This window comes from Varanus komodoensis, unplaced genomic scaffold, assembly GCF_004798865.1.
Source record: "Varanus komodoensis strain SLA01 unplaced genomic scaffold, ASM479886v1 scaffold27, whole genome shotgun sequence".
NCBI lineage: Eukaryota > Metazoa > Chordata > Lepidosauria > Squamata > Varanidae > Varanus > Varanus komodoensis.
This window is the reverse complement of record NW_025335701.1, coordinates 12,308,188-12,334,527: the sequence shown is the minus strand read 5'-3', so window position 1 is coordinate 12,334,527 and position 26,340 is coordinate 12,308,188. Positions and strand designations below refer to the sequence as shown.

The 26,340-nt window shown below is 57.4% G+C and overlaps 1 protein-coding gene across 1 annotated transcript; it reads left to right on the top strand.

Annotated features, from left to right (window-relative positions):
* Window positions 1–370: 370 nt before the first annotated feature.
* On the top strand, window positions 371–25,829 carry PLEKHG4 (pleckstrin homology and RhoGEF domain containing G4). The gene is made up of 23 exons (XM_044433934.1): window positions 371–403; window positions 1,048–1,245; window positions 3,159–5,127; window positions 10,721–10,933; window positions 11,510–11,633; window positions 11,793–11,886; window positions 12,494–12,580; window positions 12,864–12,980; window positions 13,625–13,723; window positions 14,481–14,629; window positions 17,676–17,814; window positions 18,315–18,437; window positions 18,833–19,030; window positions 19,615–20,528; window positions 21,167–21,416; window positions 21,672–21,761; window positions 21,879–22,103; window positions 22,336–22,506; window positions 22,896–23,073; window positions 23,318–23,434; window positions 23,532–23,774; window positions 23,892–24,091; window positions 24,507–25,829. Exons 1-23 carry the CDS (start codon window positions 371–373, stop codon window positions 24,510–24,512), a joined length of 5,937 nt encoding a protein of 1,978 aa, XP_044289869.1. The 3' UTR covers window positions 24,513–25,829.
* Window positions 25,830–26,340: the final 511 nt, after the last annotated feature.

Sequence of the window (26,340 nt, the reverse complement as noted above, 5' to 3'; positions counted from 1 at the left end):
GGAGCTTCCCCGTAGCATCCCTACACCCAGCATTTTGCTCCTGCTCAGCCTCACTTCCTCCCTTGCCTTTCCCTGAGCTGAGAGGCATTTCTTGCAGAAGCAGCCTGGGCACAGCATCAAACCAACCAACAGAAGTCGCTCCGCTATTTTAAAGTGAGGAACCTGAAAAGTGGTTGTCCTGTTTTGAGGAGGCATCGCCGGTGTATGTGTCTGGATGAAGGGGCAGGGGGTTGGTGCCCCAAGGTGGGATTCCTCCGCTTGATCTACAAGGCAGTGGGTTGCATTGAGCAGCGACTGAGCTCTGGAGGCAGCAGTGATTCCTTCCCATCCATCTTTTGCATGCTGGGGGCAGCCTGGTAAGGAGAATGAGATGGCAGCGCTGCCCAGGGCCTTCAGTCTGACAGTACGAGGAGCCACCTGGCCAACTGCGTTCCTCATAGAAACAGAAACCGCGCGAGTCAGAAGGGTCTCCCGGGCCATCTAGTCTGACCCCTGGCTCCAGCCGGCTCCGCTCACGACATGCCACCATGCTTGAACTGCTCTCTGTGCCGCACCGTGCTGGGTGGTTTCCAGTTTGGGAGTGACTGAATGGGCTGTGCCTCCCCCACCCTTGTATCACCGCTCCCCCAGCATATATGCAGTTTCCTTTGCAGCAATTGCTTTTGGGAACACCTCACAAGTGGGCAGCCTTCTCGTGCATGCTCTGCCTCTCACTCTTGTCCACACAAGCTTGCACACACAGGCGCATTCACGCTCTTGCTACAATAATAATACTTCAGCAGCCGCCCCGCCCTGCTCATTCGGGGAAGAATTTTGCCGCGTCAGCTGTCTGCCGCCACTCTGTCGAGACTAGGTGAGCGCTCTGCTCCCGCGGTGCCAGAGCCGAGCTCAAGAGATGGTGGCGACCCAGAATGGCACGGCAAAGCGCTAGAATGCAGCGGGCCTCTCCTTCTGCATCCTCATCCTCAGCCAGAGAGGAAGTCCCGGCAGGCGCAGCTCCCATCTGCTGGTGCTGAGCGGCTCCATGTCCACTTTTTCTTTCGACAGGATTCCCAGTCCCTGGACGGATGTATCCAGAGCACGCTCTCGGTGCTCTACCCTCCCTTCGAGATCACAGCAGCCACTGTTCTGTGTCAGGTCTTTGACGTGGTGGAGAAAACATACGGAGGGGACGGCCTGCACTACCTCATCGACTTCCTGATCCCGGCCAAGCACATCTTGCAATGCATCCAGCAGGATGCCTGTGTGAGTACCGTGTGTCCCTGGGCTGCCCCAGAGGGCTCTGAGCGCTGCAGGCGGGGCTGAGCTTGTGTAGCAGGATTAGGCCCATCTCCCAGGAATCTCGAGGGGCTTCCTCCTCCTGGCGCTAAGACGTGCTCCAGATCGCCCAACTCCCTTAAGCTGCAATGAACAGAAATGTGATATTTTGGACTCCCACGTGCACTGGACTGGCAGGTGTTCATCGCCTTGAACTATGCACATAACCGTCTGATTTAACAAAGCGGCTGCTCTAGCAGATGGCCTTTTTCAGCCCAAGTCCCACAAGCTCAGCTCCCCTCTTTCCTGCCCCATTGCCACGCTGCATGCAGGCATAGTTGCCCAAGGGTAGGCCTGAGCACTTGCAGCAAAACGCACATTCTCTAAGTCATGCGCTACACAACTGTCGATGCACAAGGAAAGGAAGGGCAGGGAGACCAGCAGGAGCTGCACTTTCTCAGACAGGTGTGCCTGGATCTGGCAGCTTCTGCCTCCGGGTAGCTGATTGTTGGGAGTTGGTGAGGTTTCTTTTGCTGGGAGTTCTCGCAAAGGAACTGTGCCAGGTGGGAGTCTGCAGAGCGCTTGCCAGTGCTCTCCTTTGATTCTTGCCATGCTGTTTGCAGCGCTGTTCCTTGGAGCAGCTGGAGCGCTGGGTCCGTCCCCCTCACTGTGCCCTGCTGCAGCTTGTTCACTCCAGAGGGACTTGTGCAGAAAGATGGCTGGGACTTGAGGCAACGTGTGGGTCCAGCAGGTCTTTCTCCAAAAGCTGCAGCCACGGGTGGCGCCTCGGCCTCACGTGTGCAGATCCACGGAGCTGGAGCATGTGCAAGCCGTGCGTGTGCAGGGCGGGGAGCTGAAACTGCGGCTGCCTGGGAAGGCTCCCGCCTGCATGGTTTGAGGGGGACTGTTCTGGCGCAAAGGGTGGCTGCCAGCCGATCAGAGCCAGCGCCAGGCCTTTGAAGCAACCTTGGGCAGCAGGTGAACTTGAGAGCGTGAGCGAGAGGCGTATGTGTGGGGTGGGGGGTAGAAGGGTGTGGGTGTGTCAGAAAAAGCATGAGTGCATGTGAAGGAGGGAGAGGTGTGTGCATGTGTGAGTGCGAAACAGAATTTGTGTTGCATGTGGGTTGTGTGAGACGGGGGATGGGTGCATGGTGTGTCTGTGTGTGGGACTGACCTCCCAGCAGGTGCTCAGTGCAGCCCTCTGGCCGCTCCGATTGAGTCCATCCCTTGCTCCGGGCAGGCGCTCTGGTACCAGGTGTGGCCGCAGCATCCCTGAGGCTGCATCCCAGTGGCTGCCTGAGGCTCTTGCCACTGTAGCACTTCTCCGAATGCTGAGCAAAACTCTGCCACTTCTGCCATTTTCACCCAGAAGTTCTGGTCCCTGGAAGCTGCCACTTCCCTCATCACTTGCCGGGCTTCCTTCATTCACCTTGCAGGTGACCTCTTGGGCTTGGTGCTCCCTTTCCTGAGCTGCAGTTTTTATTCTAGTTGAGCTTTTATTATTGGAGTTTTAAATAAATCCTTGGACATTCTGGAGAGATTTGGTGCTCTTGCCCTTCAATTTCCTTTCTGCCAGTCCTCTCGGTGTTTTGAGGGGTTTCCTCCTTTGAAGCCAAAGGTGACTCTGTGGGACATTCTTGGCAGTTTCCACTTGCATGCGGCTTGTGCAGGGAAATGCAGCTCTGTGGTCCCCACCAAGGAAATGCAGAAACTCGCTGTAATCACACTGAAAATAGTGATCGCTCATTTTGCCAGGGCTTTCTAGGTGCAGTGAAGTCATTAAGCCACCATCGACCGCAGAGGTCTGTCCCTAAGTTACGAGTGCAGCACCAGCCTCTGGCTGTGGCTTTCCTGTTGAAACTCACCCGCAGAGGCTGACCCGGGTTTTCTCTTCCCTTCAGGTGCGGTACTGTGGCTTGCTGTTCCGGCACGAAGGCTGGCCCCTCTGCATCTGTGAGAAGGTGGTGGTCCAGCTTGCCTCCCTTGATTGGCGGATCCTGAGGCCTGGAGACTTTTACCTCCAGGTGGCCCCTTCCCTGAAGAGGTCCCCGCGAGTCCTCGTGAAGTGCTTGGCCAAGAACAAGTGTCACGTCGAGGAGCTCGTGGTGCCCGAAGTCGCCTACACCTCTGTCTTCACTGCAGAATGGCTGAGCCAGATCAACAAGGAATGGACGGGGACGGCGCTGGAGAACTGCCTGCTGGCCACAGAGGGCAACGTTTTCCGGGTGCCCTGGGGCAAAATAGTCAACCCGGAGTTCATCGATAAACCCAAAGCAATGGAGAGCACAGCGGGTTCTGCCCCCGTGACAGTACGGTCTTGTTCCCACAGCTTTTCAGAGGAGCAGCCCCCAAGCAGCTCTCCTGAGGTGGGACCACCCTTTCTTTGTGGGCCCGGAGATGACCTGTTTGTGGCCATAACAGAGGGATCCATGAGGGGAGCTGCTGGCAAGGAGTGGCTGAGCCCAGAGCAAAGTGAGGACCCCGAATGTGGCTTGGCAGGAGAGGGTGCAGCATCCACGGGTGTCCCCTTGCCTCAGGGTGGGCCTGGAAGGGCATCCGTCAACCAGCCAGGGCCCCCCAGGCAGGACATGGAGCCCAGGATGCAAGGAGAGGAGCGGCCCATCACCAGTCTGGACGGAAGTGTGTGCCTGAGGAGCAGACTCTGCTTGGCACTCCCAGCAACGGTGTGTGGGCAACGGGAGGCTCCCGATAGCCAAGCCAGCGATGCCGGGAATTGTTTGGAGGAGCACAGTGGAGCAGGGGGTGTCGAACCTCTGCCAGACATCCCGGAAGGCCCCAGGGGCCCTGCCTCTGCCACTAGCACCTCTGTCCACTCCAGTGCCGAGAGGCCTTCCCACACGCAGGCCCCAGAAGTGCGGCTGCAGCATGAGCTCGACTGGAGGTACGCCATGTGCAGCTACAACGATGCGGAGGAGGAGCCTGAAGGCGAGCTGCCGGCCACAGCGGAACATTCCAGAATAGCAGGGCCCGCTCAGAGGAACTGCTCTGGGACAAAAAATGGCCACAGGGACAGAGAGCACTGCCCGGGCGGGTTTGGCACAGAGGCGACATGGGAGGCAGGCCGCAGCTGCGGCAGGACTGGGAAGGAGCTCCCTGCAGGGTCTCACCCAGGCCATTTGGCCAGTTGCAAAAGCTGGGAGGAGACCTCTGGCAGCTCTGGAGCGTGGCTGCAGGACGAGGTCTTCCCCCCAGAGCCCCTCACTGAAGGAAGGGGGGCTCAAGGCCCTGCTTCCCAGGAATGGCCTGCTGGGCTGCCAGGGCACCATTTGCAGCCACTTCCCATCCCGGAGGAGACACGTCCCAGGCAAGCGGGTGCACTGGCAGGGCTGGGCAGTGCACTCTGTGAGGCAGGAGGCCCCCCACAGCTGGGCCGGCTAAGCCTGCCCCGGACTCGGAGGCGTCCAGGCTCAGGAGACCCTCTCCCCCTGGAAGGACAGTCGGTGGGAGCCCTGCTCAGCGATGCTGGGCACGAGGACGCAGACTGCGGCCAGCAGCTCATGCAGAGAAACCCGGGAGCAGAGCTGAAGGTGCACGGCTGCAGCCCATTGGCGGAAGCCGGCTCACAGGCTGGGGGCACCTCCAGCCACACAAACGAGGAAGGGGCCGTGGCAGCACACTGGGGGGGGCAGCGAGGCAAAGCACAGCCTTGCTCGTTGGGAATGCTCGAGGAGATGGCCTGCCCGCCCGGGCGATGTGGAGGGGGCAACCAGCCCATCCCCTGCGAGCCTCCAGGCAAGCATTCACCCAACAGGCCAGAAGAGGCGGCGGCAAGAGCGTCCCTGTCAGAGCCACCGAAGGACGGGCAGCCAGGCGGCCCCTGGGATGGTGCAAATGGGGAGCATGGCACAGGTAAGGGTCCCTCACTCTGTTCCTGGGGAAGGGGACTGGGAATGCAGGCGTCTGCTTGAGCTTCCTCCAAGAGACTTCTGTTGTCCCCCCCCCCTCGCCTCATGGTAAAACTAACGTCTTTTATTGCAACTTATCTACAAGATTTACAACACTACAAATAAGCTCTGTTGCAATGGTCTTTACAAGGCAGTTGCTAACTCCTTAGTGACGTCCCTCAGGGAACCCACGCTGGACTAGCTTTCTTTGTCCCACCTTTCCCCCCTGAGGCGGGACAAAGCCTCCTTCTGCTCCAGTCGGCCAGGGAACGTCTAAGAGTCGCGCAGGACAAATCCGCCCCACCTCCTGTGTCTCCCGTGTCATGTCCAGGAGGTTCAACGTCGGGAGGAAGAGGGGGCAACCTGCCCACGCTCTCCATGAGCAGAACTTGTAGTGCCTTTTCCCTCGGCGCCTTCATGGTCGGGCAGAGGCTCGGCTGTTTGCCCAAGGGGTAAACGGTCAGGATGAGGGATGGCCATCTGTTCAGCTACTCCCAAGCCAGGTTGTGGAAGGGTCACTTGGCCACTGGGCCTCAGGTATAAGTCCTCCTGTTCTGATGTCTGACTCTCTTTGAGTGTTTGACTTTTCCTCGTGAGGTGCTGCCTCTGTCAGGATGTCAGGCATGACAGCCACGCCAGAAAGACGAGAGGCTTAAAGGGTGAAAAAGGGAGCAGGTGATTGACTCTTTCGGCACGCAAGCAGGCAGGCAGGCTGGAGCGGTTCCCCTGCTAGGAATGGTGAAAGCATCATGCTCAGCCATGGTTTCGTTCACTCGGTGGCAGGCCTGGGCTGCTGGACGAGGCAACTGGTTCACCATGAAAGGCAGGCCAGGAGCGAGCAAGTTCGAGCTTGCTAGCCCGAGATCTGCCTGGGTTGCCTTCCATCACGGCGGCAGGCTTGGGCACCACAGAGAAGCGGGCCTAGAGTTGACGATCTTAAATCCACACCTATTCATATGGTATATAATAGATCAAACTGAAAAAATGGGGTCTTTTTCTGGCTATAAAATGAATAAGAAAATGAAAATTATATATTAAAATATTATTTCAAGACAATTACAAATTAATGTGGACAAATATTCAAAAGTATCTACAGAGATGGTCTAAATTAAAAGTGCAATAGTTGGGAAGAATTTCCATTATAACAATGAATGTTCTACCCAAATTAATTTTTTATTTCATATGATAGCAATTTTCATACAGGGAAAAATCCTTCAAGAATGGCAAAGGCAATTGAATACCTTTATGTGGAATGAAAAAAGAAACCCAAAGATTAGGTTTAAAGTCCTACAAGATGAAAAAGAGAGAGGTGGTCTTGCTGTACCTAATATCAAGTTATATTATTATGCAGCTGGCTTGGTTTGGATTACAAATTGGATTATAAATCCTAATGAAAGATTAGTGAAATTGGAAACAGCAGATTTGGAAGGAGGACTGCATCTGTGGACTTAGGAATCAATCAAAAAAGATTTAACAGTAAACAATACCTATCCACTTAGAGACAGTGTAATAGGAACTTGGTATTCTATAAGAAAAAGAATTAACTGTCCAATTTCTCCTCTGATGTCTCCAATAGATGTATCTTATGATAAGCATTTAAGGAAATCAATTATTTTGTAATATATGGAGATATGATTGATCAACAAGAAGGAATCAAGCCTTGGCAAAAACTAAAAGCTAAAGGGAAAATATATATCTTTTATTACCAATTGGTTTCAAGATTAAAAAGGGGAATTCAAAGAGGAAAAGGTAAGAAGATAAGAAACCTCACAGAATTTGAAAAGTTGATTACACAGCAACAAAGATCACCTATTAGGAAGAATGAATTGGAGCAATAACTCCAATATGATACTGAAACTGAGCAAGTTAAAATATGTATGATAAGTTGGATGCAGAATTTTGAGGAAGAAATTTATTTCTGTCAGTGGAAATCTTTGTGGATGAAGGATACAAATTCACAGCTAGTCAAACACTAAGAGAAAATTTGTACAAGATTTTTTTTGCTGGCATATTACACCAAAAGTTATTGAGAAAATGGATAAGAATTATAATGGAAGGTGCTGGAAAGGTAAAGAAGTGGATGGGACTTTTTACCATATGTGGTGGATGTATAATAAAGTTTTTTAAAATTTGGAAGGAAATACATGTATAAATACAGAATTTTTTGAAAATTAACTTTCCTGTGAATGCTAAGAATATGCTATTGAATATTGTACCAGAAACTCTGCCAAGGATGGTACAGTTTACTAGCTATATGATAACAGCAGCTAGAGTTATAATAGCATCAAAATGACTACCCAACTAAAGAAGATTGGAAAATAAATTGGCTAACTAGTTACATAAATTTCCAGCTGAAGAATTTAACGATAAATGGAAATCTTATTATATACAATTTACTTAATAGGGTTTGTAAAAATATCATTAGTGACTTATAATTTTAATAGAAATGCTTTGTTGTTATTTAATTTAATTTAAAAGGAATGGAAAATAAGTCAGTATTAAGAATTACAAAATAGAATAATAGCTGTATAAGTTTCAGTTTACTAATTGATTTAACTGAGTGTAGAAGAGATAACAATTACTGACCTTTTGTGGAATTTTTTGATCTTGAGATGATATGTACTATTTGTGCAAGATCTTGGTATCTTTTTCTGTATTCTACTTTTTAATGAAAATAAGACTCAAAAATGAAAACAAATTATCTACCACACATCTCAAGCAACCCTAAGAGAAGGCGGGACGCTGCCTGCTTTAATATGCCAGGAACCTGATGTCCTGCTCTCGGACAGAGGGCCCAGACAAGAGGATTCCAAAGAGGTTTTTGACCATGGTCAAAAATCTAATCTAAGTGAAAAAGACCGAAATTTAGCGCAGACCACCAAACAGGCCTGAGGATAATTAACAAAAAATCCAGAAAGTCAAATTCACCTGCTTTAATAGCAAGCTGCATCCTTTTCAATTATATTTATAGTGAAGAGCAGCATCCAAAACATTCATGCAATGAAAAACTTAACATTAAAAAAAAATATTTGCTAGGAATCCCACTGAAGCAATCCTATTATAATATTCAGTGTATTAACCTTACCCCACAAGCTTAGCTTTAGAGATGCCCATCTGTCTACACCCTGTGATATCTCATTAATCAGCTTATTCAAATTTAGCTTAATCATTTGCAGTATTTTTCTAGGAACAAGTATTCCCAAGTAAGTATCAGACTTCAGATACCAACGAAATTGTTAATTTGCAGCTTCACTGTGTGACATACCTCCAACTGGCATCAATTCAGACTTTGACCAGACAAACTGGACAACCAGTTTACCAAAAGAGTTAATCAGCTGCATCAAAGCAGGAATGGGCACCTGGAGGTGTGAAATAGACAAATGATCTACATAAAGGATAATTCTGAATTCTAAGCAATTGCAAACAAAGCTGTGAATATTGGTGCTCTGTTTCATGGCACACACCAGGAGCTCCTAATATAAATTGCCTATCAGTGGAAAAAGAGGCCACCCTGCCTGGTTCCTCTCCTGTGTGGAAAAAAATGCTGAGAAGAACCTGTTGGCCAAAATTGTGATGGTTAGAATACAGAATTTTAAACCATTTCAGAAATTCAACAGGAAAACCATGCTGTATTAACATCCTGAAAATAAAATTCCGATGAATTTTGAGTAAGGCATTTTCAGCATTCAAGGAAAAAATAGTGGGCTGGTCTGTGCTCTTAAATTTTAAAGTAATTAAGTCAACCAGTAATGTGAGGTTATTAGCTCTCTGCCACTGTTTAATAATCCTACTAGATCTGGTCTGAGCCAGTGTTGTAATGACATTTGCAGTCTGGGACCAAAACTGCAGTCAGTAGTTTAGGTAAAGGTAAAGGTTTCCTCTTGACATTAAGTCCAGTCATGCCTGACTCTCGGGGGCTTCCTAGCCGAGGGAGCCAGCATTTGTCTGCAGACAGACTCCATGGTTGTGTGGCCGGCATGACTAAACACCGAAGTGCACGGAACGCTGTTACCTGCTCACCAAAGTGGTACCTTTTTATTTACTTGCATTTGCATGCTTTCGAACTGCAAGGTTGGCAGGAGCTGGGATGGAGCAACGGGAACTCGCCCCGTTGTGCAGATTTGAACCAGCGACCGTTTGATCTACCAGCCCTGCAGTTTAAACCACTGCGCTACCTGCAGTCCCCTAGTCAGTAGTTTATGTTAGTGTTAATTAAAGGAACAGGTCAATAGTGGAGTGCTGTGTATGATCTTTACTAGGTTTGGGGATCATTTAATGATACAGAGAAGGAGCCTGTTCAGACATTCAAGAGATCAGCTGGAGTAGTTTTGGAACTAAGAGTAGCTTTGTACTGTCCAACTGGAAACCTATCCAAGTCAGGGGATTTCCTGGTACACTTTGCTGCAACTGCCGCCATTATTTCTTCCTTAAGAGGCTCCCTGGTGACTTTGGGCCAGTCACTCATTCTCAGTCTACCTTACCTCACAAGAAGGTTATTCTGAGAATAAAAAGGAGGTATACAAGCCACCCTTGGCTCCTCATCAGAGGAAATAGGTGCGATAGAAATGCAGTATCATCATTGTCGCCATCGACATCATCCTATATAGCCCTAAAGCCTGAAGAGGAGAGGAGCGTGGGGCTGACCCAGATGTGTGCACAAGATGCTGAAGTGGTTTCACTGTGGCTTTGCCATCACCAAAGGATTACCAGATCATCCACCAAAGGGCACTGCAGAGACAGAAAGAGTGAAATGAATCAACCTTCTGTTATTGGCCATGTCTGCTGTTGGCCGTGTCTTCCCATGCCAAGCAGACTACCAAGAGGAGACGGGGCATTGTAACCCAGAGATGCCTCTGGACCCTTTCCTCGCTCACACTCATACACACACACGTGCATGCCTGTCTAAAGAGGCCCAGGCAGTTGTTAAAAGAGGCGAGGGCACCAGGGGGAGTCTGGACATGCTTCCCTGCATGGTGTTGAGCAGCAGTGTGGGGGCCAGCAGGTCCTCTCTGTTTTCCTGCAGCCTCCTGAAACCGCCTTTATCAGCCTGTAGAACACCTGAGAGCAGTGGAGCAAAGAGCCCATGGCAGAGGGGAAAACAACCGTTTATAAAGTATTAAATATATATTTAAATTGATTCCCTCCCCACCCCAGTTTCTTTTAAATTGGCTGCTAGGTAGAATTAGAAAGATTAGCTGTGATTGGTCACAGCACAAGAACCCAGAGTGTTGCTTGGCTTCCAATTCTGTCTTGGTACCAAAGGGGCAAGCCAGAATCCCAGGTTCGCATGCTACCGTGACCAACCTGGGGCAGAGCCTGGGTTACTATGGATCATTGTGTTCAGCCCTCCCTTATGGAAACTTCCCTAAAGTTTTAGTTTTTATGTTACATTATGCCTTTTATATTTTACTTTTATTATCTGCTTGGAGCCCTGGAGAAGGGGCAGGATCAAAATGGAACAAATGAGCAAGTTAATTTGTCACTGAACAGAAGTGGTGGTGAGGGTGGATGCTGTGATACTGGCTTGTGCATGCCCCACATCCCCTTTCTGATCACAGAGCCCTCGCTGAAATGGGCCAAAAACAGCAGAGGAGCTGGCAAGGTTGGCCGGGGATCAGCCCATCATGGCTGCAGCTGGGAAGAAGGCTCAGCATCAGCTGCATCCCGAGAACCACTCTCCTTTCCGTCCAGTGGAGGTCTGCAAGCTGCCCCCACTTCGATGAAAGAGGTGAACTGGGAGGTGCTTCAGAGCGGAGTTGCCTGCTTGCCTGGTAAGGGGCACAAAGGGAGTCTGTCTGGGTTGCGGCCATTCGCACAGGGGCTGAAGCGCCCTTTCTTCTGCGTGAGGAAGTCGCTGCGTATGGAGAGGCTGTGTGGGTGTGTGAAGCGCCTTTTGTGCCACGCTGCAGACTGCCCTTCTGCACTTCCATTTTATGCAAAGTAGAGGGGCATGTTCATTCCTTCATGGACTATTTTGGAAAGTTCCATTCCCCCTGCTGGATAGGTAGGGCAAGCCTACCGCTGATAGGGCATGGCCGTGGGCTTCCAACTTCTCCAGTTAGAAGTGTCTTGGATAGCCGGAAGGGATGAAGTTTGCTTCAGAGTAGAATTTGCCCCGTTCCCACTGCCGGGATCTACTCCAGACATGGATGCAGCCTGTGGCCAAAGTGGGCATGTTTCCAAGCCCTCCGCGTTTTGTTTGCCAGGGCATTTGGCCAGAGTCAGCCGGTGTGTTGGCCAGCACGGCCTGTCCTGGCTCGTGCCTCACGGCAGGCATTTCCCTGCACACTCAGTGCATGATTGCCATTCCTGCCCCTCAGCAGGCTGAGCTGAGTGCTTCTTTTCAGGCACCAGAGACAAATCCGGGCGAGCAGTGGCTGTCGTCACAGCGAGGAACGCCATTTGGCAGAACCCCCGTTGCAGCGCCACTGAACTGGCGTGCCTCCTCCTGTACTTGCGCAGCACGCTCAGGTTGGTGAGGTGCAGCGGGAAGGGGGCCTTGGCAAGTCTGCAGGGGCACACGGTATTGCTCTCTGGAGGGAGGTCTCCACTGGCCTGGTCCAGGGACGCCATGTGGCTGGGATGGGTCTCCAGCAAGTGATGCTGCTTTTCTCATTTTTTGGCTTGCAGGCCCGAGTGCCAGGCTTTGGGCCTGGTCGTCCTGGTAGATGCCCGGCGATGCTCTCCAGTTCCAGCTCTCTTTAAAGCTTTTACCATCCTGCAGGTAAGTCCATGGCTGCCCACTGCTCTTCCCCACCGTTCCCAGGGCCTCAAGGAGTGAGTGGAAGACCTCCTGAACCCACTGGGCCCGCCCACCACCCAGCTGCGGAGCGGTTGCTTCTCCCAACCACAGCTTACATAATTGTCCTCCTCCTTCTCTCAGTCTGATTCCTACCACTGCCCTGTGAGGTAAGTTAGGCCAAGAGTCAGTGGGTGTCCCAAGGTCATCCAGGGAGCCTTGTGGCTGACTGGGAACTGGAACCCAAAACTTCTGGATCCCAGTCTGTTTTCACCACCATACTGCACTGGCTCTCTATTTGTAATGGCTATGAACAGGTGTAGTAAAATGCAGCAGAAGGAAACCTACACGTGGTTTCCTCAGGAGACCTGCTTTTTCATGCATACTTTGGAAGATCCCTCCTTGCTGGTCTTCAGTTTTTCTGGGCCTTTCCAAAAAAAGAAGGACTTGTGTTGCAAACATCAGTAAAAAGAACCAGCCGCCTCTCCTGCAAAACAGACTGCCAAGGTGCCGCCACTCTGACTGCGCATCAGGCAGCCAAGGTGCACCCGAGCTGAGCCGTGGCCCCTAAAATCTGCTTCTTCCATTGCAGGACTGTGACCCTCAGAGCATCCATGGAGCCCTCCTGCTCGTGGAGAAGGATGCCCCCTTCCGGATAGAGAAGCCCTCCTCTGTACAGGTGCGCAGGGAGGAGCTCAGCTTCGAGCAGGCCAGCCTTAAATTTCCCCCACTGTTTGGAAAACAGCAAGGATGGATGGCCTGCAGAAAGGCTGTCCGTGTCCGGAGACCACAGGAAAGGGGGGCATTCAAAAGCGTGGGAGGGAAGGTGCCTGGACAGGGCAGCAGGGACACTGCATCCAGGGTGGAAGACATGGCTGGGGCGAAGCTGTGAGTGGGGCAGACGGACACTTCCGGCCTTCCACTCTGCCCTGACACAGCCGTCCTTTCCTCTCCCTCCACAGTGTGAAGTTCTCACCTCCATGAAGGCCCTGCACAAGCACGTCGAGGGGGCGCTCCTGCCCCTGGAGCTTGAGGGGGCGCTCCCCTATTGCCACCAGGACTGGCTGCGCTTCCGGATGGTGAGCGAGACCTGCGCTGCATGGTTCTGAGGGGCCCAGAGCCCCATGACAGCACATCCCCCCGGACTATGGGACTGGGAAGTGTGGGGAGAAAGGCTTTCTGGGTCTGCGTGGAAAAACTTTGGCGTCTGGGGAGCCAAGTGTGATTTGTCTTTCTGATTTCTGGCTGCAAGAGGAGCACAAAGTGGGGAGGCACAGAGATGGGTGCATCTGTGTGAATGTGCATGAGCTTGTGTACACACAGGCCTGCCTGTGTGTGTCGCAGGTGTCCGGTGTCCGGAAGCCGCTTGCAGCATCTGCGGCTTTTCTCGGTGCACAAGTTTTCCTGCACATGCCCCAGCTAAGCAGGTGAAGACGACCTGGCTTAGAACAGTGGACTCCACGCCTGTGCTGCCCTGGGAAGGCCCCGGGACAGCCAGCAAGAGCTGCCTGGCTGGGAATCTCCTCGGTTCCAGGGGAGGCCAGGAAAGCGGCCCTTCTGGAAGCATGGCAGGGCGAGCCTGGCTCCCAGTCCTGGGGACGGCTCTGGGCCAGACAGACACGGGGCGGGGGGTCCGGCTCAGGGCCAGGCTGGGCGGCGCCCTCCACTCCCTCGTGAGGGGCTGCTGGCCAACGTGGCGCCACTGTGCCACCCTTGCTTGCAGCGTCTGGAGCACTTGCTGCAGGGGTGCCAAGGTGCCTGCGCATTCCTCGGGAGCGCCATTCGGGCGGTGGAGTCCAGCCGATGGCCAGAGAAAGCTGAGGTGAGTCTCCTCCTCCACCCTTGCCAGCACCCTGGCATGCGGCAAAGTGCCTCCGGCTGTGGGAAGGGCCAGAATGGTGGCACAGGCTGCAGGCCGGTCTCCAGCAAGGCTTGCTCAGGCGCTCGGGAGAGCAGGCGGTTCCCTTCCCCTCCTGAAGAGCTGCTGGCGCAAGCGGGCCGCGTCTGCGCTTCTGGGCGATGGGGCCAGGTCTGCTGCTGGCTGTGCTGTAGCAGCTGACGCTCCAACGAGCTGGCCCTGGGGCGGGGGGCGCCAGCGGGGTCGGCACAGGCGAGCGCCATCGCTCAGAAGCAGGTGGCTGCCCTGGCAGGAAAATATGGGCCGCCGAGCATGCAAAGGGCAATTGCCCAAAGCTGGGGAGGCTGGCCCCTGGCCCTGGCAGAGCGGCCGAGGTGGGCCTTGCCCCGGAGCCGGCCCCAAGTGCCTGGTGAAGTGGCCAGGTGTGGCAGTTTGCCGTGCAGCACAGAGGAAAGGCTGTGGGCAGACTGGGCCCCCGGGAAGCAGCCAGCAGGCCTGTCCCCCTCCTGGCCGGCAAGGGACCAAGCAGCGGAACGAGCAGGCTCAGGGCTGGGCTGGCCAGCAGGGCCTGCCCTCTTCCAGGACTGCTGTGCAGACAGGCAAGGCCGTTGCTGGGGCCCGGGCAGAGCAGCGGCTCTGCTCAGCCTCGCCAGGGTGGGGAGGGGACCCTCCCGCTGTGTGTGGCCCAGGCTGAGTCGTGGGGCTTCTGTGGACTTCCCAGGAGGTGGCGGCCCTGCTGAAGGACGACAGGCGGCGCATGAAGGTGGTCCTGGACGATGCTCGGCTGGCAGCGCTGCAGCTGGAAGGCGGGGCGCTCCTGGCCCGGCTGAGGAAGGAAGAGTCCTGCGTGACTCTGTCAGAGGGCTACTGGTGAGGCTGCCGTTGGTGGGAAGCGGGAAGGAGGGAGAGAGGCCCAGGCAGGGCGGGACGTGCCCTCTGGGCAGGAGGGTGCCACAGCCTGAGGGCTGCTGTGAGGTACAGGCCCCAGCCCCGATCAGCCCCCTCCCAGGGCGGCTGCTGTTAAGGAAGCTCCCCTTGTGGCCCAGTCGGGGCGTCCAAATCCTCCAAGGACCTCCAGGTGGCACACCCCTCTTTCCCTGCCCTACAAGTGTCCTGGGGCTTCCTGGCTTCTGCACAGACTTCACCCTCGCCCGGAAAGATTGAGATGCCTCTGCAAAGATTTGGTGATTGACAGGAGCAGCTTAAGGTTAAAACAGGCTGGCATTTTTGGCCTCGTGGCTCCGCCCTGGGGCCTCACGGGCCCTCTCCGGGCATGGAATGCAGGTTTCGCCCCATCGCAGTTTGTCCCAACATGGCGCAATGTGGCCGTACTCCATTCCGTCAGGGAAAACTGAGCCAGACATTCTCCAGCTTGGATTCTGATGCAAAGAGCAGACTGAGGAGGGTTTGGCCTGCGCCCGGCGAGCGTGGGGTGCGGGGGATGCCGGCCTCTGCCCCAGTCGGGCTCCTTCAGTAGTGCCTGTTTCAAAGCGGCCTCTGCCTTTAGTTTTCCCTTGCACGCTGCTCTGTCCAGTGAGTCTCGCCGTCTCAAGAAGTCCGGCTCTGCCATTTTGCTTCCAGGGAAGGGTCTGACATGATTTGATTTGGGACCCACTTGCCTGTCCTTCTGTCGGTCCAGGCCGTTTGCAAAGCTCTCCTGAAGCACCATGTTTCAAATGCATCCAGTTTCGGCATTTGAGCCACTCCATTTCAGCATTTGAACTGCTCCGTTTCTTCTGCGCTTCTAATTTCCACAGTAAAACTCTGCGTGTGTCTGACCAAAACTGTCCCATTGCAGCCCACACTGGTCCACGCACACCAAGCACTGCGGTGCTCGGGCGTCCCTCTTCTTGCTTCGGGTTTCTGGCACGCCTGGACCCATGCTTCTCATGTGCGGAGTTTCAATTGTATGCGTTGTGCGGCACCCGCTGTTCCTTTCACCGCTGTGCATGTCGGCACTCAACTGCCCTCTGGCTTTGGTCTAGTTGCGTCACTCGCAACGGTGCTATTTTTACCTGTCCTTTGCTCCTCCCCAGTGGCTGGTCAAGTACCTTCCGACCTGGAAGTCTCGTCCTTTGGCACTCCCTCTTGTTTCCCTTTGGACTGAGTCATCGTTGGGTTTTCAAGACAAGAAATATTCCAAAGAGGGAGATCGGTGCCTTCTGTGCAGCACCGGCCAGAGTGGCCTTGAGTGGCACTTGGTTGCCTGCGGAAGAGCCTCCCTCGGGGTCCCCTCCTCCAGTGCTGCCCAGCAGCTGCCCTTCTGGGGTGCCTTCTCCCTCACCTCCTCTTCCACCAACACAACCAAACATCACCCCTGGGGAAGCCTCCTTGGGCGGGCAGGGCATGGTGGCGCCGCTGCTCCTGGCAGAGGCTGGCTGCCTGCCGGCCAAGGTTCCTGGCATCGCAGGGGGCTCCTTCGCTGCTGGTGTTCAGCTGGAGTGCTCCAAAGGACGGGGCCCCCTGGGGTCCTCGGCAGGGTGACTGCCCAGCCCGAGGGAGAACCCACCTTCCTCGGGGGCAGGCTGGCCACCACCTGCACACAGGGAGCCCCTTCCGCGGCAGCCCAGGCCCGGGTGCAGGACAGGGCACCGAAGCAGCTCCTCCTGGAGAAAGGGCTGGGGCACCGTCCTGGAGGAACAGGGAGGGGGAGGACACGAGAGCAACGCATGAGAGGGCAAGTGGTCTGGGGGCAGTGGCTGCCGTGGGAGGGGGGCCCGCCCCCCCCTCACAGCCCCGCCGAAGGGCCCTGCTCATGCTGCTGGTGACGTGTGGCAGCCGCTGGCTCTGCCCCCCACAGCCCCTTGGCCGATCAGCTGGGCAGCAGGGAGAGTGGGCGGAGCTGCCCCTCTCTGGGGGCTCGCTAGGCCTTGACTGGCCCAGGCGGGAAGGGCCTGCCTGGGAGGCCTGGGGTGGGCTGTCGCGCGGTGGCTGGGCGGGGGCCCTGGAGCAGCGGCTGGCGCCCCTGTGCGCTGGAGAGTGCCCCCTCCCCATGGCTCCGGCCAGGCTTTGCTGGCCAGGACGGTCTCTCCTGGGCTGAGGGATGGCCCACGGGTCCCCACAGCCCGGCATTGCTCTCCAGAGCTCTTGGAGGCAGCTGGGCGCGGGCTGGTGCTCTCCTCACCATGGGCAGGGATGCCCGCCCCTCACCTCTGAGGCCAGGCCTGGAAGTTGCTTCTGACTCCCTGAGAATGCCTTCCTCTCAGCACAAGGGGGTCCCCTCCCCCCCTCCCCCCCAACACGCATGCAATGTAATTCCTCCCCACCCACTTTCCTCTCCAAGGGGGGGCACCAGCTTGGGAAAGAACTGCAGGAAGGAGGCTTGCCAGAATGAAATTTTAGGCATGCCATGCGAGTCTAAAATTATCCCAGGACAGTCCAAGATGTTTGGAAGCTTCCTTCCTCCCCCTCCCACCAAGTGAGGAGGACTAAGCAGGAGCTGGGCGGGGGGGCAGCCAAGCCCACACAGAGCCCCTCCTTCAGCCCGACTGGGCCTGAGAAACGCCTGACTTGGAATGCTTTGATCTGGACCGTGTCTTGGGGAGCTGTGCAGCCCTCTGGTCCAGTCTGCGTGAAATGGACTTCCAAGGGGGGGCGCAGGCCCAAGTGAGAAAAGGGCTCGCCCTCCCACCAGAGACCACCTCTGCAGTCACAGGCCCAAGTGGCCATGAGCTGCTCGCTCCGGAGAGCTAGGCATGCGCTCCACCCCACAGCCCTGGCCTCCCTGTCTGTAGCCCCAGCATCCCTTGTTGCTCGGGCTGCTTTGCCCCAGCTCAGCCCACCTGTTCCTCCCAGCTCTGGCCTTTGCATTGGGAAACTTGCCGTCAGGTGGAGATTCTTACCAAGGGACAGAGGAGGGGAGGCGGTCGTAAGAGGCTGGGCGGCCACTGCTGACCAGCTCTGCTTTTCCACTCAGGGATGCCCTGGAGGCAGCCAGTGCCCTCTTCAACCAAGTGGATGAGGGCATCCACCAGCTGGTCTTGGCCTCCAACAAGCGCATCCAGGCCCTGGAGCTGGTGACAGACTTCGAGGCCTTTGACAGACACTTTCAGGAGGTTTGTGGCTGACATTTTGCTGGCATCTGCATTTATTTAAAGCACAGTCCCCTAGGCCTGACCCAGCACCCCTGTGGAGGAACCTGCAGCTCTGCGGGCTGCAAAGCGGCCGGGAGAGGGGGCAGGCAGGTGGTGGCCACAAGAATTGGAACTGGAGTTGAAACTCCTAGCCCGCCTGACCCGCCAGGACATGCAAAGGCCCTCCCCAGCCAAAGAAGTTGAGGTTTTCTCATTTAGATGCTGCCGATACCAAAAATCCCAGGGCAGCTTCCAGTTCCAACCACAACAAAACTGTTCAAAACTGAATATAATGAAGCAGATCAGCAATAAAAAGAGGCCCACGTGTGGCAGAGACAAGAGCAGGTTCGATGATGCCCCAGACTGAAGGGGGAGATGTTCCCTAGCAGGAGCCCTCCCCACTCCTGGAAGCAGCTGGCTGTGCTTGTGAGGGGCTTTGATTCACCCCGCGTGGGCAGCGGCTTCGGCTTACCTTCCCACAGGTTGGCCGCTGGATAGAGAATGTTGGCCGGATACGCCTCGGGGAGCTGAGCCAGGTGGACGAGGCCTCGGAGGACCCGCTTCAGCTGCAGCAGCAGTTCCAAGACTTCGAGCTTGTGGCAAGTGTACGTGCTGCTCTCCTGCGACGGCAACATCTCATTTCTGCCGTGGTTGCTCCACTGCATCCCTGAGGTGCGGAACCCATGCTGAGAGCTGGTCATGCGAGGAGCAACAGCGGCGGCGCTGTCCAGAAGGGTTCTGGCCGAGCTCGAGCAGCTCCGGTTTCTCTGGTCCTCCGAACTCGCCTTTGTGCTGCCAGCCGTGTCTGGGGCTCACCTGTGGACCCCCAGCCACTGCTGCACTGCGCGTGCACCCCCTTGTCCTCGCCCCAGGAAGGCTGCAAGACCAAGCAGGAGCCGCCAGCTTGGCCTGACCCTGACTCCAGCCCTCCCAGCAGTGCTCGGGGGGGAGGGTGCCTTCCCGCACAACGCAGTGACTCCCGCTTTGGCTTTGCTTGCAGGAGTATTGCCAGAAAGGCTGGGAAGCCCTGAGCGAGATGGAGGGGAAGTGGTCAGAGTGCTCCCCTGCGGGGCGGTGTGTCGACTACGGAGTCAAGCTGCAGGCGTGCCGAAACCAGCTGCAGGGGTTCTGCAGCCAGCTGGAAGCCTGCAGGGCCCGAATCGGGCAGGCCACCTGGCTCTACAGGTTCCTGGAGCAGGTGAGCAGCCGCTTTCCCCAAGACCGGCCGCGGCTGTTGCCCCTTGCCCGCCAAAGGAGGCCACCTGGCACTCCGCGGGGGCGACACAGCAGGGCACGGGGGGAGAGGAGGCTCTGGGCACCCTGTGCCGGCCTCTTCAGTCACACCTGCCACTGAGCCGCCCCCGCCTGGCGCTTCCTCACCGCCTGTTCCAGCTGGAAAGGTGCCTGCCAAGGACTCGGACGCGCTTCCTGTGGCTGCTGTGCACATGGTCGCTTCTGAGGCCCTCCTGTGGGGCAGGATGCCCACCGGCTCTGTCACGTGGGGCTACAGGCAGCCGAGGCTGAACACGTCCCCACGTTGGGACAGAACAGGAGCTGCGGGGAGCGGAAAGAGGGGAGGCTCTGGAGGCCAAGCAGGGCTGCAGAGGTTGCGCCCAGCCCAGCCTCAGCCCATGCCCTGTGGGCAGGCCTGCCCAGGGGCCGCACTGGCAGCCAGGCCAGGAGCAGCGCCCAGCAGACAGGGGCCCAGCAGAGGCACACACAGCCTCACCAGGGAGCCACAGGCCCCCGGGGCGCTGAGCAAGGCCTCGTCTTGCCCTGCAGGCACACGCGTGGGCCCTGCAGGGGATGCACCACCTAGACAGCATCCAGGAGGAGGACTGCAACTCTCCGGAGCGCTGCGGTGCCGTGGCCACCTGCCTGGAGGGCCACCTGGGGCAGCAGCCCCGGCTATTTTGTGAGGCCAAATTCCAGGAGACGCGGAAGCTGGCCAGTCAGCTCGGGAGTAGCCAGGCCCTTGCCCGGTGGCAGTTTGTGTGGTCCGCCTACCAGGAGATGCTGCTGGCCTCCAGGAGGCGGCTGGAGGCTGCCCGGAGCACCCAGAGGTCCTGGAGGGCCGGTCGGGAGCAGGCACCGGAGGGAGAGGCCGACGGGCCCAGCCGTGAGGGGGCTGCTTGGGCCACAGGCACTGACCAGGCGCACTCTCACCAGGGGCCTGGTTGCCCCCCTGGGTGGGCTGGAGAAGGGGCGGGAGGCAGCTGTGAGCATGGTGGGGCTGGGGAGCGGGTCACAGCCCAGGCCGACTGCAGGGCGTGGAGGGTTGCCCGCGAAAGTCCAGGGCCACCGTGCTGTGTCCAGGAGGAGGAGGAGGAGGAGGAGGAGGAGAGGGGCTCACTGGAGAGCATCGCAGAGGCCTGGGGGGCCTCGTCTTCCCCCTCCCCGCAGCAGCCACCTCCCAAAAGGACCTTGAGGAAGGCCCAGAGCTTCGACCTGCCCTGTGCGGAGAGCCTGCACTCCAGCTGCCAGCGAGCGTTGAGTGAGCCGCCCCGCCACGGCCTGGGGCCTGGCCCCAGCCACCCCGGCGTCTTCATCAAGGGCCTGGAGGTCAGCGGCACCCGGCTCGCACAGGGGGACTCTGGGGCCCAGCAGCAGCCTCCCTTGCCCTGCCGGGCTGCCAGTGGAGAGCCAGAGGAGCGGCCGAGCGGGGTCCCTGAGCCAGAGGCCAAAAGCTGGGGCAGGTAAGCACCACTTTGGCCTCCTTGGCCTGAGGTCCGCACTGCAAGCCGGCCCCGAGGGAGCCGTGGGGTGGGGGGAGTGGCATCCCCGGGACAAATCAGAGCCAGAGGTCTGGACATAAAAGCTAGTTGGACAAGTACAGCAGCACCTTAAAAGCAGCCCTAACAGCTTCCACCACAATTTTGAAAGCCAAGTTAAAAAGAGGCGCCTGCAACTGAGCCCCTTCCTGGGCGCAGGCGGCACGGGGACCCATTGCTGCCCCGCGGGGCGGTGCTCCAAGGGAGGCAGCATCGCAGAGGAAGGGCCTCGCGGGGCTGCGAGCTGCTGCGGGGTCTCAGGCTTGCTCGGGCAGCCCTGTGCCCCACCTCCCCCCGACCCTGGCGTGGTGCATAACCTGCCTGCCCCCCCATACCTCGTCACACGCCTTGCGCCCGCGCCTGCCCGTGCCGCCCCCGTCCATGCGCACTGCCAGCACCACCTTTCCGGCCCACGCCCAGCACCGGCAGCTTTCAACTGGCCCCCTGGTGAGAAGGTTTGAGGGCCCGGGGTGAAGAGCTCCTTCCGGCACAGCCATCCTATAGCCAAAGCCCTCTGGGCCGCTCGCAAAGATTAAGAGCACGACGCTCCCCTGGTCTCGCAGCAGGCTGCGGCACATTGCGGACGAGATGGTGGTGACGGAGCGGGAGTACGTGCGCTCCTTGCGCTTTGTCCTGGAGAGCTACTTCCCCGAGATGGAGCAGCCCGGCCTGCCCCAGGAGCTGCGGGGGAAGCGGAGCGTCATCTTCGGCAACCTGGAGAAGCTTCACGAGTTCCACAGTCAGTACTTCCTGCGGGAGCTGGAGAACTGCCGCAAGCACCCGCTGCGCGTTGGCCACTGCTTCTTGAGACACGTAAGCGGGGTGGCCAGGTATGGGGCCCGCGTGCAGCAGGGCCAAGCACAGGGACCGGGCTGAGTGGAGCCCCAGCCCGAGCCCGGCTCTTGCCTGTGGGTGAGCGCACAAGGGTGCACTGAAAGGCCTTTCCTGGGCGCTGGAGGCTGCTCCACTCGCCGGGCAGAGGGGTGCTTCCAGCTGGGCTGCTGGGCTCTTCTCCCCCAGAGGCAGTGCGCAGGTGAAGCTGTAGCCACATTCCTGCCCCACCTGCAGAAAGACCAGTTTGGGATGTATGCGCTGTACAGCAAGAACAAGCCCAAGTCTGACGTGCTGCTGGCCAGCCGCGGGAACGTTTTCTTCAGGGTGAGTTCTGCGCTCAGCAGGAGTGGCTTCCGCATCCGGCCGCCCTCCGGGGGCCGGGCCGGGGCGGCACAGCATGGAGCACGGGTGCTCAGCTCGGCCCCCCGCTGTGGCCCGCAGGTCAAGCAGCTGCAGCTGGGGGACAAGATGGACCTGGCCTCCTACCTGCTGAAGCCGATCCAGCGCATGAGCAAATATGGCCTGCTGCTCAAGGACCTCATCCGGCAGGGCGAGGGGGCGCAGGAGCACGAGCTAGTCTGCCTGCGGGCTGCCGAGGAGATGGTGCGCTTCCAGCTGCGGCATGGCAATGACCTCCTGGCCATGGACGCCCTCCGCAACTGTGATGTATGCGTGGCTGGGGGGTGGGGCCCCAGGAGCACTGTTGTGAGCCGGGGGGCTGGGGGGCATCCTTGCCCACACCAGCTGCTGCCATAGCCTGCCCAGGAAGCAGCCACCACGTGCGGGAGGAAGGGCGCCTGCTGGCCTGGGGCTGGAGGCCTGCTGGGTGTCCCCTGGGCCGCCCCCACCCGCATGGCACTCATGCCCCAGCAGGGCGGCCCTGCGGTTTCTGTGCCAGGTGAACCTCAAGGAGCAGGGCCAGCTGGTGCGCCAGGAGGAGTTCGGCGTGACCGTGGGCCGCCGGAAGTGCCAGCGCCATGTCTTCCTCTTTGAGGAGCTGATTCTTTTCAGCAAGCCCAAGCGGGTTGAGGGCGGCCTGGACGTCTACCTCTACAAGCGTTCCTTCAAGGCAAGGGGCTTGCCGCGCTGCTCCGGGTGGCAGGAGGAACTTGGGGATTGTGAAGGCGAAGGAGCTGCAGTGGCAGCATCCCGGCCCGGCCCATGTCCTTGAGCATGGGTCACATGTAGCCACACGGCTGCCCCTCGGCCTGTTGCGCGGGATGGACTGTGTGCACGGCCCCCGCTGCCCATCGAGGCCACATGTGGCGCTGCGTGTTGCAGCAGGTGCTTCCGTGCGCATCTCCTGGCCAACTCGGCAAGCACAGGCCTGGCCTTCCTGCTCAAGCCCACCGCGGCTGGACCTCCAGGGCCGGCCCCTTCCTTTCCGCTGCTCTGTGTTAAATGGGCCTGTGGCCCCTTGGGTTGCCCCCCTGCCTGACCCCTGCTCTGTCCCCGCAGACCGCAGACATCGGCCTGACGGAGAACTCGGGTGAGAGTGGCCTGCGCTTTGAGATCTGGTTCCGGCGGCGGAAGGCCGGCGACACGTACATCCTGCAGGCCAGCAGCAGAGAGGCCAAGCAGGCCTGGACACGCGACATCGCCCGCCTCCTGTGGGAGCAAGCCGCCCGCAACAAGGGTCCGTCCCTGTGCCTGCTTGCCGGGCAGGAGGGTGGCACTCACTCTTGCGTCAGCCGTGGGCCATGGACCTGCAGTGCCCAGAGGCCTTTGGCCGGGAAGGGCCTTTCTGCCAGAAGGGTTCCCTGGCAGGCCCTGGGCCAAGCCCGGGAGGTGCCTGGTGTCCAAGGAGGCCCTCGGGTGGGCCTGAGGCAGCTGTGCCAGGCGGAAAGTCTCACCCAGCACTGCCACTGTCGCCCCACCAGAAATCCGCCTGCAGGAGATGGTGTCGATGGGTGTGGGGAACAAGCCCTTCCTGGACATCAAGCCAAGCGAAGCTGCTATCCAGAACCGTGCCATCGATTATCTCATGAAAGGTCGAGGTGGGGGCAGCCCCGGCCCCGGGTGGCCCTGCTCAGGGTTTGGCAGCTGCAGTCCAGGGCACTCCTGACCTTTGCTCTGTGTCTTGCTTTGTGGCAGGGGCACGGACCCGGGCCTCCATCGCCGTCTCCCTCTTTGACCACACCGATCCCTACAGGAGGTCGCAGGCTCCTCCACCTGCTGGTGGCCCATCCTCCTGCTCTGTGCTTGGTCCTCTCAACCTGCACACATACCAGGACCAAGCCCTGCTGCCAAGCGTGCTGGCTGGCAGCCGGCCTTTCTGCGCCAGGGCTGGCATAGAGGAGGAGGCCGAGAATGAGACGGGCAGCCAGCCTTCCCTGGGTACGCACAACCTGCCTGTCCCCAGGGATGGGGCAGCCCCAGAGTTCCAACGGGCAGGGCTGGTCTGTTTCCTGGGAGAGCTCCTGGCCACCTCTAGTCTCCTCCTCTCTCCGCTAGCCACAGAGAGCTCGGGGTCCTCCTCCCAGTGCATGTCTGGCAGCGGCTCCAGCAGTTCGGACAACGGCTGTACCTCTGCCCTCCCCCAGGGGAGCCTCCGTGAAGACCTGGGCCCACTGCACTTCCCCTCAGCAGGCTCTTCCTTGGCTCCGCTGCTGGAGGACAAGCCCCGCTCTCCCAAGAGCCAGTATGTGTCAGCGGTGAGTAAGCCAGACCCTGCCACACACCACTGGTCCAAGCCAGGCAGTCTCTCGAGCTCTGCCCCCAATGGATGTGCACACTCCATCATGCTTGGAGGCTGCCCTCAGTCAGGGAGCCTTCCATCACACCAGCTGCGCACAGACCCAGCCGAAGGAAATCGGCAGATGGGAAGGCGTTTTCCGGGATCATCAGGCAGACCAGGAGTGGGGGGTGCCCCCGCTCACTGCCCTCCATGCCTTGCACACTTGCTCAAACGGCCTGCGGGCCCCGTGTCGCCTGCAGCCTGTAGGGCTTCTCCGGACCGTGCCAGGTGCAGAGCAGGCGAGGGACCAGGGCCAGCCCCTCTCCTAGCAGAGGCGGTCCAGGCGAGGGTCCCCCGGAGGCCCTAACTGGCTGGCTGGTGCTGTCTTGCAGGTCTGAGCACCGCTTCCCTTGGCATTTCTGAAGAGCCAGGAGGATGGAGCAGCACACCGGGCCTGGCTTGATGGGGCACGCCACCGAAATGGGCATGGAAGGCCGCCCTGTTGGCAGTGGACCACGGCTGTGGGGGCTGGAGTGGAGATTTGGTGGGTCTCACAGGGCAGCCTCCAGAAGGGCAGTGACACCTCTGCAGAGCCCATGTGCCTGAGGGGCAATTCCTGGGCTCTTGTTTTTCTGCAACTGACTGGTTTTGTTCTACAAGATGCACATTTTTAAAGTTTTTGAAATGTAGCAGAAAGCAAACTATTTATTTTTAAAGCAGAGGGAAACGTTCTCTGCACATTCAAGACCTTGTTGCCCGGGCTGGTTCTCTTTTAGTTTGGCCTGGTTTGCAGATAATTTATTGCCTTGTTTTTACTCTCCAAGCCTTCCATAGATTCCACATGCTGCTGGGCGCCTCTCCATGTTGTCCCTCGCTGCCACCAACAGTCCCCTCCCGACTGGCAGCACACCCAGAAGCTAAACGGGTTTCGGGGGAATGGCCACTGCAGGAAGCCGCGGGACAAGCCCCATCTCCAAGCACCGCTGCGTTCAGAGCAGGCACCTGCCCAGCCTGCCCCCTTCCTCCCCATAGGCTGCCTTCCGCCTCCAGAGTGTTGGCATGGGGAGCCTCTCGCTCATGTGCAGCCAGAGGGGTGTGGCCACCGGCCAGCCTCTTCTGCTTCTGGCCAGGCAGCTGGAAGTTCCCAATTTTGCACCTCTGGCTTATCCCTAGGGAAGGGAAGGGGCTCCCAACCATTTGCGCCACGAACTTGATGGGTGCCGTTTGTGGGCTGCAGGCAGTGGAGGCTTCGTCTAGCACACTCAGGAGGATGGTGCATTGACCACTCTCTGCTGTTGCCATTATTTCAGCTTCACTCTTCAAATGTCCTTCCTTTGCCTCTAGAGTATTAATTGCATTCTCTTTCAGTCTTAAGATTCAGGTGCCTTGCCTTGCCTGGATTTTTTCAACCTTTTTTTCTTTCTCTGAATGGAATGCTAGACCGCATGATAGTGAGGTGTGGGGATAACAGCTAGATAGGAGTTACAGCAGAAGTTTCCAAGCTGAAGAGAAGGGGTTTAACTTTGAGACAGGAGGGAGCCCAGGAACTGTTTTGCTTGAGCCAGAGTTGGCCACGTGCTGGAACTCCTCAGTTTAGGCCTTTTGTTGATGTTGTTCCTACTGGGAGGGGATGAGGTTCCTTCCTGTGTCTGGCACCACCGTTATGTTTCAGGTTTGACTGATTTTTTTAAATGAAAGTTGTTTCTTCCAATGCATTGTTGCTTGACGGTGTGATTATTTCTAAGAGAAAACCTCGTCTGTAGGTAAAATCCAGTTTTCAGATACTGCCTGCCTGGGGCACGATTGCCAAATAAATCCAGCTCAAATGACACCTTTCCCTTTGCGCTCACATCAAGAGAATATGCGAGCAGTCTTAGCACAGCCATCCCATGGGCCTCACTCAGAGAAAGCACACCAGGGGCCGCCTCCTTGCAGGGCGCAGCCAGCCACGAGTTGGCCATGCCCCTTCTCCAGAAAGCAATGCAGGTTTGGCACCTTGGGGCTTCCACTGCAAGCAGGAGCAGAGGTGGCTCGTGCTCTTACTGTGTGCATGAACTCATCTCTCCCAGAGCCCCTTCACAGAGTACGCAAGAGGAGATGGTGGGATTCCGGCTGGCTCACTTGGAAGGAACGTGCTCCCCAGCCACGGAAGACACTTGCATTTCGTCAGGCTGGGAAGCCGGAGGGCACCACCAGCCGCTCTGAGCTGTGACTTTCATACATATG